The sequence below is a fragment of the Apium graveolens genome, chromosome 6 (assembly GCF_009905375.1).
Source record: "Apium graveolens cultivar Ventura chromosome 6, ASM990537v1, whole genome shotgun sequence".
Taxonomy (NCBI): Eukaryota; Viridiplantae; Streptophyta; class Magnoliopsida; order Apiales; family Apiaceae; genus Apium; species Apium graveolens.
In genome coordinates, this window is record NC_133652.1 from 31,419,787 (window position 1) to 31,433,258 (window position 13,472).

Consider the following 13,472-nt stretch of genomic DNA (forward strand, 5'->3'; position numbering starts at 1 on the left):
ATGGGCCGATCTCCGAGCAGTGGCAACGAAGGTTTAAAGAAGGGGCCATGGACTCCAGAAGAGGATAAGATATTGGTGAATTATATTCAAAAGAATGCAGGGCATGGAAGCTGGAGAGCACTTCCTAAGCTAGCTGGTTTAAACAGGTGCGGTAAAAGCTGCAGGCTGAGGTGGACTAATTATTTAAGGCCTGATATTAAGAGGGGTAAGTTTTCAGATGAAGAGGAGCAGATGATCATCAACCTGCATTCTGCTATTGGAAACAAGTAAGTTCATGATCATAAGAATGCATGTGTTTGTAGTGTACTACGTCTACGTGTCTCGTCGTGTGTGTGTGTGGGTGGTTGTGCAGCACGCTGTAAACGAACTAAACATGCATAATAGCACAATACGGCTTTAACATTGGGAAGCCAAGTTGCATACAGAAGTAGATTTCACTTAACATTTTGGCCTAATTAAAAAATTATGTTCAATACCAATTTAGTGTTAAAAAATTATGTTATATCCGGTAGGTGATCACTTGGTGAGCCATGTAATTGTCTTTTTTGTTCTTGACTAAATCATTTCAATAAAAAGAGCAATCGTTCTACAGAATTTCTAAAGATTAGGAGGAACAGAACCCTCCTTTTGATTGTACGATCACCTGTACTTCAAGATTGTTTGGCAAGAAAATGTGCAGCTTGATAGGCAGATCATTTAACAAATTGTATTGATGTTTACAAATAGAACTGTAGTTGATCATCTTTAATACTGAACACTTGGCCGATTGGCTCCTTTTTTTTGTGCTTTCTTTCACTTTGGTTATGGGCACTTAACTCATATATATTTATGTACCTAATTTCAGGTGGTCACAAATTGCTGCCCATCTTCCGGGAAGGACAGATAATGAAATCAAGAACTTCTGGAATACTCATGTCAGAAAGAAGCTTGTCAACAGTGGTATTGACCCAAAAACACATGAACCTATGATTATAAACCAGCTCAATAATTTTCTAGCTAATTACTCACATTTGCTGTCCACCTCAAACTTAACCAACTTAGTGATCGCGAATCCTTTGGATAGTGCCCTAGCTAGCCTAAGATCACTCCTCCCACAACCTGCACCAAATATGCAACTCTTGCAAAACCTATGGCAGATCATAAATAGTACTAAACCACTCCCATATGCCATTCAAGAAAATAGTCTCTTGCAATCCTCATATTTATCTCAATGCAATGGGCTTAGTAATGGAACAAATGCTCCTTATAACCAAGATTCCTATACCTTTCCAAACACACATATCCCTCTAAGTCTAGGTGAAGATTTTGCCATCAACAACTCATCTGCATTCCACATGAAAGGCCGATTAAGGCCAGAAGTTTTCCATAACGATGCAATTAAAAACAGTTCTCAGAAGGAAACCATGCTTCCTTCATTAGTTTCAGCCACTGATATGGAGTCCTTTGGTGTGAAGCCAATGAATCAAACTAGCTTTCCCACTGAACCACCAGCTGCCTCGGAAATGGTTGGGACTTGGGAAGACCTACTGGAAGATGGAGATGGGTGTAATAGTTTCTGGAAAGATCTGATTAAAGATCTCTAGTGATGGTCTGAATATTGCAATTTCATTGATTAATTTCCATTGGACAGGAACATGTGCCAGTGTATCCTCAATTTTCAGTTAAAATAATATATGTTTATTAATTTTTATAATTACCAAAGAATCAGAAAATAGTTCATGTATGAGATAATATACACTACTTCAAAGGATGAACGAACCGGGTCCGGGAGTAAGGAGTTCTTTGAGGAACAGAAACTACTCTGTCCATTTATGATTTTCTTTTTACCAATTAAGGAAGATAAATAGTGCAAAGTACAGTACAGCTTAAATTTTGTTGGTCAGTCGTCCATAATTCGAATACTAGTTAGGGTTCTTGTCACTAATTTTTAAATAATCATTTATATATTAGAAATATCCAGAAATTATATAATTCTAAAATAATTACGTTTATTTACGTATTAGTGTGATATCTGGTTGTTAATGTCAATTAACTTTAATTTAATATTTAAGTTCACTCTATATTAATGGAATATAATTATATTTTAAATTTATTATATTTAATCATAATGGTGTTTTTTTGGCAAAAATCATGAAGCTTATAGACATGCCTTTTACAACAAGTACCCCTTGGTTTATGGCGGTACATTTGTAAATTACTTTCCAAATAAAGTGCACAATATCATATTGTTTGTGCCTATGCTGGATGCTCTTACTAGACACTCGTTTGAAAGCCCACTCCAACTTCTCAAAAATACTTTTAACTAGTAGTAATAATTTAGACTTAATTGTATTTTATATATTCGAATAATATTAATTTTGCACAAAAATAGCTAAAATTTTATTCATGTAAATGTGATGCCTAAATTATAATTTTTTATAATATAGGGACTCCGTACATTAGCCGTTAAAATTTTATGTTAAATCTTAATAGATGCAGGGGTAAAATTGTCAAAACATGTTTAAATTATTATAAATGTGCATATATATTCATTTTTTTATTTTTTAAGCTAAACATATTATTTGGACTAAAAATTTTTATGGTAGCCTAATCAGAGTCCTGCTAAGCACTAGTAAAAAATTGGAATTTATTTAAGAAATTTTCAATTTATTAAAAATATTTTGGAATAACTTATGTAATAGAAAAATGTATATATAAAATCATTCTTAATTCCTTGTTTATGATGAACAAATGTTTTTGACTTGGAATTTTATGATAACTTATTCACCATTTTAGTAAGCAATAGCAATTATTTTGGATTTATAGAAGAAATATTTAATTTATTAAAAATTAAACAAAAAAGCTTACATAATAAAAAAAATTCATTTTTTATGTTTAAACTAACTTTTTGACTTCAATTTTTTTATGCCATGTTAATCTGTGTACCGGAAAGCACTAGTAAATATTTGGGATTTATTTAAGTTATTTTTAGTTTAATAAAATCGTTAAAAGACGAATATATATATATACATATTATAATTATATAAGTGGTTTTTGACAAATATATCCCTGAATTTATTAATATTTAATTAAAAAATTAACGGCTAAAGGGCGGAATCCCTATATTATAAAAAAATTAAAAAATTAGCCATCACATTGGCATTGGCATGAAAAAAAAATTAACTAATAAAATTATTATTATTCAGGTATATAAAATGCAATTAAGTCAATAATCTATTAACTCGGCCCAAATTTGAAATGGGAGTGTTATGTTTAAGTCGTTGCACCGGAGTTGGAGGAGAAATAGCAGATTCACGACTAAAAAATTAGAAAATAATCGTAAACAACTTCCTAGCTGATACATGTCAAGGTTTTTCTCTCCAAGTCCCATTTATGAATAATTGTCTATTCCAAGATTAAATAAGCCCTTGTAGTTGAAATACACGATGGACTAAAATGAAGCAACTTAGTAGAAAGTAGATTAGGGATTTGCATTCTGCTGCACATAAAAACCTTTTTTCGTGGTCAAAATGCGTGAATGATTTTAACATTCAATTTAGGGTGTGTTGGAAAATATGGGTATAAGTCCCATATTGGTAAGTCATATTTTTGAGCATTATGACTAAATGATGTGTGAGATATGATGATATTCTCTTAATAATGGAAATTATTATTTTCCATTAGAATTTGGCTCAAATATTATGGCATAAATTAATTTGATTTTGTTTCAGATTAATTGATATGGTGTATGTCTTGATATATTTAATCTGATTCTGTTTCAGATTATTTATGGAATAGAGTAGCTTGCAAGTATTACACCGATTCCATAATTAATGATATTTAATTATGGAAAAGAGTAGCGCACAAGTCTATCTACACCTATATAAACACCTCTAAGGCGTTAGAGTTAGACACACCAAAAAAACATATTCGCCTCTAAACACAAATCTCTCTCTCTCGGTGATAGTTTCGTGCCCGTTCAAGCTCGCTGAAGGTGCTCGTTATCCGTAACGCCGCCGCTACCTCGTTTTATCCTGGGAGGCTATCGACTCGCACATACGGTGAGAGGCGAAATAGCTTTAAGGAGACAGTTTCAACTGGACTCGAGGATCTCTCTTCTGTTTATATCTTTTCTTCCTCCGTTTGATTTCGTTTACTCACGCACACACTTGTTTGATTATTTGTATTAATCGCAGATTGTTTTCACAATCTTAAAGCTAATTATTTTATATACATCTGTGACTGATACATCTGTATCTGCTTGTTTTGTTGAGTAACAGATCGATGGAGAACCAAACTGTGAACGATTCGATGAACATGACGGCTGATCCCAACGCACAGATCACTGGATCTGATGGGGTTCACCAGCAGCCGATTAACCCTAACGCACGGATCGTACGATCTGATGGGGGTCAAACGCCTGTTGGACATGTGCCTTCGGGACATGTGCATGTGGGACACACTGTCATTGGACAGTTTAGTGTTCCTCTTGGACAGATATCGGCAGGATTCACTCCTCCGATCATACCTGCGGTGCCTACTGGTGTGCATACACCTGTAGTACAGACGCACGTACCATCTGTTCCACCCGTGGTGCCTGCTGCACCTGTTATGCCAACTGTGCCTGCTGCACATGCTGAAAAACCTGAGAAGTTCAACGGAACGAACTTCAAACGTTGGCAACAAAAGATGCACTTTTATCTGACCACGTTGCATATGGATCGCTTCCTTAAGGAAGAACCACCGTTGCTCACTGCTGAGAGTAACATGCAGACTGTGTATGTTGCTGATGCTTGGAAGCACTCCGACTACATCTGTCGGAACTATGTGTTAAATTGTTTGTCTGACTCGTTGTATAACGTATATAGCGCGAAGCCAACAGCTAAAGTCTTATGGGAGTCACTTGACCATAAGTATAAAACCGAGGACGCTGGGGCAAAGAAGTGGATTGTTGGCCGCTTTCTTGATTATAAGATGGCAGACTCTAAGACTGTGGTCAGTCAGGTGCAGGAACTGCAGGTGATCATTCATGACATTCATGCTGAGGGAATGGTCATAAGTGAGTCTTTCCAAGTTGCTGCTGTTATTGAAAAGCTTCCACCTGGATGGAAAGATTTCAAGAACTACCTTAAGCACAAGCGAAAGGAGATGTCTATGGAGGATCTTATTGTTAGACTTCGTATTGAAGAAGACAACAGAGGGTCCGAGAAAAAAATTAACGTTACCACTGAGAAGGCAAACATGGTGGAGCATGCTCAAAGCTCCAAGCCCAAGAAGGCTAATTCTGGTAAAGGGGCAAAGCTGGCACCCAAGGGAGGGATTTCGAAGTCGAAGTTTCAAGGGAAGTGCTACAACTGTGATAAAGTTGGTCATAGGTCTTCTGACTGCAAGAAGCCCAAGAAGCCCAACAAGAAGAAAGAAGCAAACATGGTAGAGAATATCTCCAAGGAGATGGGTGACATAGACCTCTGTGCTACGGTCTCTGAAGTGAACCTGGTCGGTTCTAATCCACGTGAATGGTGGATTGATACTGGTGCTACTAGGCATGTTTGCTCAGACAAGGCGGTTTTCTCTAGCCTCAAAGCTTCCGATGCTGGTGAGAAGCTCTACATGGGGAATTCAGCAACTTCTACCATTGAGGGTGAAGGCACGGTGATCCTGAAGATGACCTCTGGAAAGAATCTGATTTTGAAGAATGTACTTTATGTGCCTGATATTCGCAAGAACCTTGTATTTGGTTCTCTGTTGAATAAGCATGGCTTTCGCATTATAATAGAGTCAGATAAAGTTATTTTGTCTAAGAGTGGTATGTTTGTAGGCAAGGGTTATTTAACTGATGGGCTTTTTAAGCTCAATGTAATGTCCGTTAAGGACGATAATGAAATGAAGAATTCTTCTGCTTACTTGCTTGAGTCTCCTAATTTATGGCATGCTAGATTAGGACATGTAAATTATGACACTTTACGACGTTTAAGTGCAAAAGAATACATACCTAAACTTACTATCGATCCAAAACATAAGTGTGAGACTTGTGTTGAGGCAAAATTAACGAGATCATCATTTAAACGTGTGGAAAGGAACACCAAAGTGCTAGACCTAATACATAGCGACATATGTGATTTAAAATTCGCTCCAACAAGAGGAGGAAACAAGTATTTTATTACATTCATTGATGATTGTACAAAATACTGCTATGTATATTTGTTGAAAAGCAAAGACGAAGCTATAGATAAATTTAAAATCTATAAGGAAGAAGTTGAGACACAACAAACTGAGAAAATCAAAACGATACGAAGTGATCGTGGAGGTGAATATGTTGAACCGTTTGGGGAATTCTGTTCACAACATGGTATAATCCATGAGGTCACTGCACCATACTCCCCTCAGTCAAATGGTGTGGCTGAAAGGAAGAATCGCACTCTGAAAGAGATGATGAATGCGATGTTGTTAAGCTCTGGGCTCCCACAATCAATGTGGGGAGAAGCCATCTTAAGCGCAAATAATATTTTAAATATTACGATGCGCAAGAATAAGGATGTAAGTCCTTATGAAATGTGGAAGAAAAAGAAACCAAGTTACCAACACCTGAAAGTGTGGGGGTGCCTTGCAAAGGTACTGATCCCTACACCAAAGAAGGTGAAGATAGGTCCTAAGACTGTGGATTGTGTCTTCATCGGATATCCTCCACACAGCACTGCATATCGGTTTCTTGTTCATGAATCCAAGATTCCTGATATTCAAAGGAATACCATTATGGAATCAAGGAATGCCTCATTTTTTGAGACGATGTTTCCCTGTAATCCAGGAAACCAACAACCTACGACGTCTAAACGATCTCATGAGTCTGTAGATGACGATAATGAGAGTGACGAAAGTGAAGACGAAAATGTGGGGGTAGTGAGAAGGAGCAAAAGACAACGAACGGAGAAATCCTATGGGTCTGATTTTATGACCTATTTGCTCGAAGAAGGTGACCCAAAAACTTATAAGGAGGCGGTTACCTCACCTGATGGGCCTATGTGGAAAGAGGCCATCAAGAATGAAGTTGATTCAATTATACAAAATCATACTTGGGAATTAGTGGACTTGCTAACTAGTTGCAAACCATTAGGTAGCAAGTGGGTTTTCAAGAAGAAGTTGAAAACTGATGGCACTATTGATAAGTATAAGGCCAGACTTGTAATTAAAGGATACAAGCAACAAAAAGGCCTTGATTACTTTGATACATATTCTCCTGTAACGAGAATAACGTCCATAAGGATGATGTTTGCTATTGCTGCAATGCGTAATCTAACTGTACATCAAATGGATGTGAAAACAGCTTTCCTAAATGGAGACATAGATGAAGAAATCTATATGGAACAACCTGAAGGGTTTGTTGTCCCAGGACAAGAAAGGAAAGTGTGTAGATTGGTGAAATCATTGTATGGTTTGAAACAAGCGCCTATGAAATGGCATGAAAAATTTGATGAGGTCGTGCTGGCCAATGGTTTCAAAATCAATGAATGTGATAGCTGTGCCTATTACAAGGATAACGAGAACAGCTATGTCAAGGAGAATGACAATGGCTATGTCATGATGACACTATATGTAGATGATCTACTTATTGCTGGAAGCAATGATAAAGTTATCAAATCTACAAAGGACATGTTGAAATCAAGGTTTGACATGAAAGATATGGGACTAGCAAATGTAATTCTGGGAATTCAAATTTTTAGAACATCAGAGGGTCTCGCATTAAGTCAACCACATTATGTTGACAAGATCCTTGAGAAGTTTCTTAAGGATGACTTTGAGAAAGCTAGGACACCTGTGGATATGACTTTGCACCTATCCAAGAACAAAGGTGTAGCTGTTTCCCAATTGGAATACTCGAGGATAATTGGTAGTCTGATGTACCTCATGAGTTGTACAAGACCAGACATTGCATACTCAATTAGCAAGTTGAGTAGGTTTACGAGTAATCCGGGAGCTGATCACTGGAAAGCGATTATAAGGGTACTAAGGTACTTGAGGGGAACTCGAGACTATGGACTGCACTATGGCAGATACCCAGCAGTATTAGAAGGATATACTGACGCAAATTGGATATCTAGCAAGAAAGCACTTAAGTCTACGAGTGGCTATGTGTTTACATTAGCTGGAGCGGCAATATCATGGAAATCCTCAAAACAAACGGTGATAACTCATTCCACGATGGAAGCTGAGTTTGTGGCACTAGATAAATGCGCCGAAGAGGCTGAATATCTACGTCAGTTTCTGGAGGATATTCCAAGATGGCCAAAGCCTGTAACTGCAATAGGGATTCACTGTGATAGTCAATCCGCTATTGGCAGAGCACAGAGCACGATGTATAATGGAAAGTCTCGTCATATACGACGACGACACAGTTCCATTAGACAATTGATCTCAACCGGAATTATCACTATTGACTATATACCGTCAAAGGATAATATCGCGGATCCACTAACCAAAGGGTTATCAAGAGAAGTGGTTGAGAAATCATCGAGAGGGATGGGCCTTAAGCCTATTGCTTAACGGCATCATGGTGGACACCCAACCATTGCTGACTGGAGATCCCAAGAACTTGGTTCAATGGGACAACTAAATCATGATGACCAAATCACTGTGGGGGTAACCCCTGGCCTGTTCCTATGATGAGGAAACAGTGAGACCCGTAAGGTACGAGGTTAAGCTTTGAGCCTTTAATGATCTTTGATGAATACATGGAGCTCAGGAGTGAACGCATGGAATTCAGTTGAGTAAACGCGGGTTACTCTATAAGATAAAGATCACCTATGTGGGAGAGAAGTGGGGCCGCTTCAAAGGAGAATTGCAAGGCACAATTCTTTAGAAACTTCTGCAGAACCAGGACGATGTTCCATGGCCAAAATGGACATACTCATGAGAGCTGAACGAGTTAGAAACGATATAGTGATAAGTATATCATCGTTTACATAAACGGTCGAACAGTTCAAGGACAAGCACGTCTACTGTCTACCAGTAAAGTCGGTATGCTTACTCGAGCGAAGGTTCAAGGAGCATTCTCTACCTATCGTATGCTATATCTGATCGAAGAAACTATCACCAAGTCAAACTCCGTGTCTGTCTGTCTGTCTGTCTGGTGTGTGCTACTAAGATCACCAATCTCACCCATGTGGGGGATTGTTGGAAAATATGGGTATAAGTCCCATATTGGTAAGTCATATTTTTGAGCATTATGACTAAAAGATGTGTGAGATATGATGATATTCTCTTAATAATGGAAATTATTATTTTCCATTAGAATTTGGCTCAAATATTATGGCATAAATTAATTTGATTTTGTTTCAGATTAATTGATATGGTGTATGTCTTGATATATTTAATCTGATTCTGTTTCAGATTATTTATGGAATAGAGTAGCTTGCAAGTATTACACCGATTCCATAATTAATGATATTTAATTATGGAAAAGAGTAGCGCACAAGTCTATCTACACCTATATAAACACCTCTAAGGCGTTAGAGTTAGACACACCAAAAAAACATATTCGCCTCTAAACACAAATCTCTCTCTCTCGGTGATAGTTTCGTGCCCGTTCAAGCTCGCTGAAGGTGCTCGTTATCCGTAACGCCGCCGCTACCTCGTTTTATCCTGGGAGGCTATCGACTCGCACATACGGTGAGAGGCGAAATAGCTTTAAGGAGACAGTTTCAACTGGACTCGAGGATCTCTCTTCTGTTTATATCTTTTCTTCCTCCGTTTGATTTCGTTTACTCACGCACACACTTGTTTGATTATTTGTATTAATCGCAGATTGTTTTCACAGGGTGTCCACAACCCGACCAAACTGATGAACCGACCTTATTTCGGCCAATTTAAACCGATTTTTTTCAACCCGATATATATTTGGATTGAAATAATGTCAATCCAATTTAATTGGGTTGTATATGGATTTCGATATTTTTAAACCGATCCAAATTCACAATAAGCCAAGTTGTGTACTTTATGCTGGGATGAAATTTTATCATCAACGTAGCAGTTTGCCACGGAAAAAAAACAACTCACGGAATAATCAACTACACAACACAAGCTATCCAACTTGGATAATCCAAGTCAGGAGTCTCAAATTTGATCAGAAACAAATATTTCCAACTCTAGTCTTACATAGTTAACGGAATTTGATCGCAGAGAAGTTACCATCAATTCAGCGAAAACGGAATTTGATAGCAGAGAATAAGGTTACCATCAATTCAGCCAAAACAAGTATGTACGAGAGAGACAACAACAACAACAAAGCTTTGGACCTGGATCTCGGTTGACAGTTCCAACCTCATCCTGCAGCAATGCCACAAATTAATGCATTTTCACTTGGTTGCAAGCATTACCAGTTGCATATTTTTACACTAGCAGCTAGGATTAAAACATATCTTAATCATTACAGGATCAATAAAATAGTATTGGTTAAAGATCATCAACTTCAAAATAATGAAATGACTTGATATTTCCAAATTCCAAGAGAATAATATTGGCAGCATAACATTCCACCACACCAAAGAGAAGCTTGTAGGCTTCAACTCACAGGAATAGGACCCCGAGTCTTATATCACCAAAATCTCTGAATCCAGAAACCTAAAAAAAAAATTATGTACTAACACCTAGAAATTGCAGCACTACATCACTTCACATAGCAGGCTTTCAACAATCTACACGCTGACTATCAACAATTCAAATGCTTCGAATCAACACTTGCCAAATATTGTTGATCAGTACATCTTGTCAAGTCATCCTTGACGATCATGCACAAGCGGAGTTATGGCAAAAGGCAAATCATGGAAATTATAGTAAATATGAGACGGAGACAAGTGACCAAGATGAGAATTCTGGCCATATGATCTCTGATCTAACCAAATAAAACTTGAAAAACGAAAATGCCACCAACGAGGACTAAACTGTAGCCTGACTGGTATAAAGGACCCCCACCGTCAATCTCTATTCCTTTTAGAAACATTTTATTAAAGGAAAAAAAAAATTAACTTTCCCACAAGATGCACCATCACACCGGAAAGCCTACCCACAAAAGAAACCAACGAGAGGATGCATAATCATATGGAAAAGCCTGCAGAATGCTCATCCCAATATCTTAATTAAGCAAACCGTGCATAGTGAGTGACTTTACTCCCCAATGAACATGGCTAAACAAACCAAACACATGTAATGAGGCAATGGTTTGATTTATAGCCAAATGACAAACACATGTTAAAATTGTAGGCATGTGTCTGAAATTGTAATGTAATTATTCAAAAAGAAAAAAAAAACAGAGTTGACAAACATGAAGTTACTTACAGCATCTTCAACAACAGACTTTTGAGTAACTCTTCAAATATATTATAAAAAATTGATTCTTACCAACCTAACGTGCATTCAATTTCAACAAGATTCTTTATATCCACCTTTTAAATAATTTTTTAATATTAAAATATTTTTATTAAATAGAAGTACAATACAAAATGTATAGAGAAAGTGAGTGCTTGTATTATTTTATAAAAAAATATAAAATAAGAGTAGGTAGTTGACTCTTTAAAGAGAGGAGGAAGAAGATGCTCTTAAGATTTTAAAGTGTCTTTACGAGTCTATTGGAGCTCCAAATTTGTTAATGCTCTCTATTTTTCCATTCGTCGGAAATGCTCTTGCATCTAAATGTTACGGTAATAAACATTGAGACTATTCAAAACAAGAAACATAAAATAAAGGTCTACCACGTGCATGATAGTAATAGTTTACATCTCAATAAGAGAGCAGTTTTATCTTCATTAACAGAACACACACCTCTGTTCCATGATCTCTGTCCACAAAAAAGTCATGGCAAAATATAGACAACCCAATTCTTCCCTTAAAGGCTGAGCAGGGATCACAAGGCAAGGACATGGAGGCATGCTCAGATAATCTGGTCACAGTTACATGCATACATGTACTAGCTAGTTTGAGGCAAATGTGACAGATCCAGTTTAGAATAAGGGTGGTGGCGGAGATGGTCTTTGAATCCAAAACCAGTACTAGGATCAAAGTCACCGATATAATTATAGGACGTCATAAGCCTCTAATTTTGCCTAGTACAACAAGAGGTGTAAGAGCATGATAAAATTCCAGAAGCATTTAGAAAATAATTGATCCCTCTAATCTCGTTCATCAACAAAGAGACTAGTCATGAACATCAACAAGAAATTTGGAGGAAAGTAATTACTTTTAAAGACACTGGGCACTCAGTCACATTGGGCACTCAGTCCTAGGGAACTTCTGACCCAAAATATCAGTCAGTTACTCAGCTTGCTAATGGTAAGCTGATGACAGTCCCCTAACATAATTTTTAGACACTGAAGATAAGGGTCACTTTTCACTGAAAGGATCCCATCATGTTAACCATATATTAACATCTTGGCAAAATTACAATGAATGGTTAAGACTACTAAAACTTACCAAGTAGCATATTGGGACACACAGTTGTAATATTAAAATCATGGTGTGCTCCATCATCATCTTTCCACATATAACTCATTGCTGCCACTACAACAGCCACCTCCCTTTTTCCCTACCACCACAATCACTTCGCATAAACAAAAATGGCATTCTATTTCACTTCTACATTTAAACAGCCCATGCCAAACTAAACAAATACTGATTGCATGTCTCAGTAAAATCAACACACACACACAAAATGGGGATCTGACTACTGGGTAACAGAAATTAAAGATATGCTGATCACGCTGTTGTTGATTTGATTTTTAAACTAATAAAAATTCAATTTCCTGTGTAGAATAGGTAGAGGAATTAATGATAGAACAATCAGATCCAAATGAAAGTATGGGTTTACACCTAAAAGTAGCCAATACGGGATTTAAAACCCCAGAAGTATGCACTAATGTATCCAATTAGGGAATTGTTGCAAGAAAATGTTCAAGGTCGTTTACATATATCCTAAGGTTTATTGTTGTTGAAACATCATGACTTAAGTGCAGCCTTGTGTTAAAATTTTAACCTTTGACTGAGATATAATTGAGTTATTGAATTGACTCTCGAGGATATTTATTAAGGGTTCTTCAATTCTCCTAGGTGTAGGAAGACTATGTTTACTCACCTTCAAAGAAAACAATGTATAATCTCAATATTTAACCATCAACACCGCATATAATATTCGGTCAAACTCAAACACCTGTTCTACAGTTCTAAAGTTGTTAAACGAATCCTACACTTCTAACACATGGCACATCCTTTCCTCAAGTTTCACCGGTTGTAACGAAAGAAATATGTGTACTAAAATTTTGCATCACAACACGTGTTTTAAATTAAGAGACTAAAAACTTGACAAATAGGACTCATGTAATGTAACAAGGAAATAATGTCCCGCTTACTATAAAGAAACCTTATTAGTTCAAATTCATGACACTACATTCTCAAGGGCACAATAAGGCGACTGTGTCAAGGAATAGCAACCACAAACAAGCAAAGAGAGG

General features: G+C 37.0%; 1 protein-coding gene across 1 annotated transcript; it reads left to right on the forward strand.

The window, feature by feature from the left end:
- LOC141664859 (transcription factor MYB53-like) lies at positions 1 to 1,583 on the forward strand. Its single transcript, XM_074470814.1, has 2 exons — positions 1 to 266; positions 845 to 1,583. Exons 1-2 carry the CDS (start codon positions 1 to 3, stop codon positions 1,581 to 1,583), a joined length of 1,005 nt encoding a protein of 334 aa, XP_074326915.1.
- Positions 1,584 to 13,472: the final 11,889 nt, after the last annotated feature.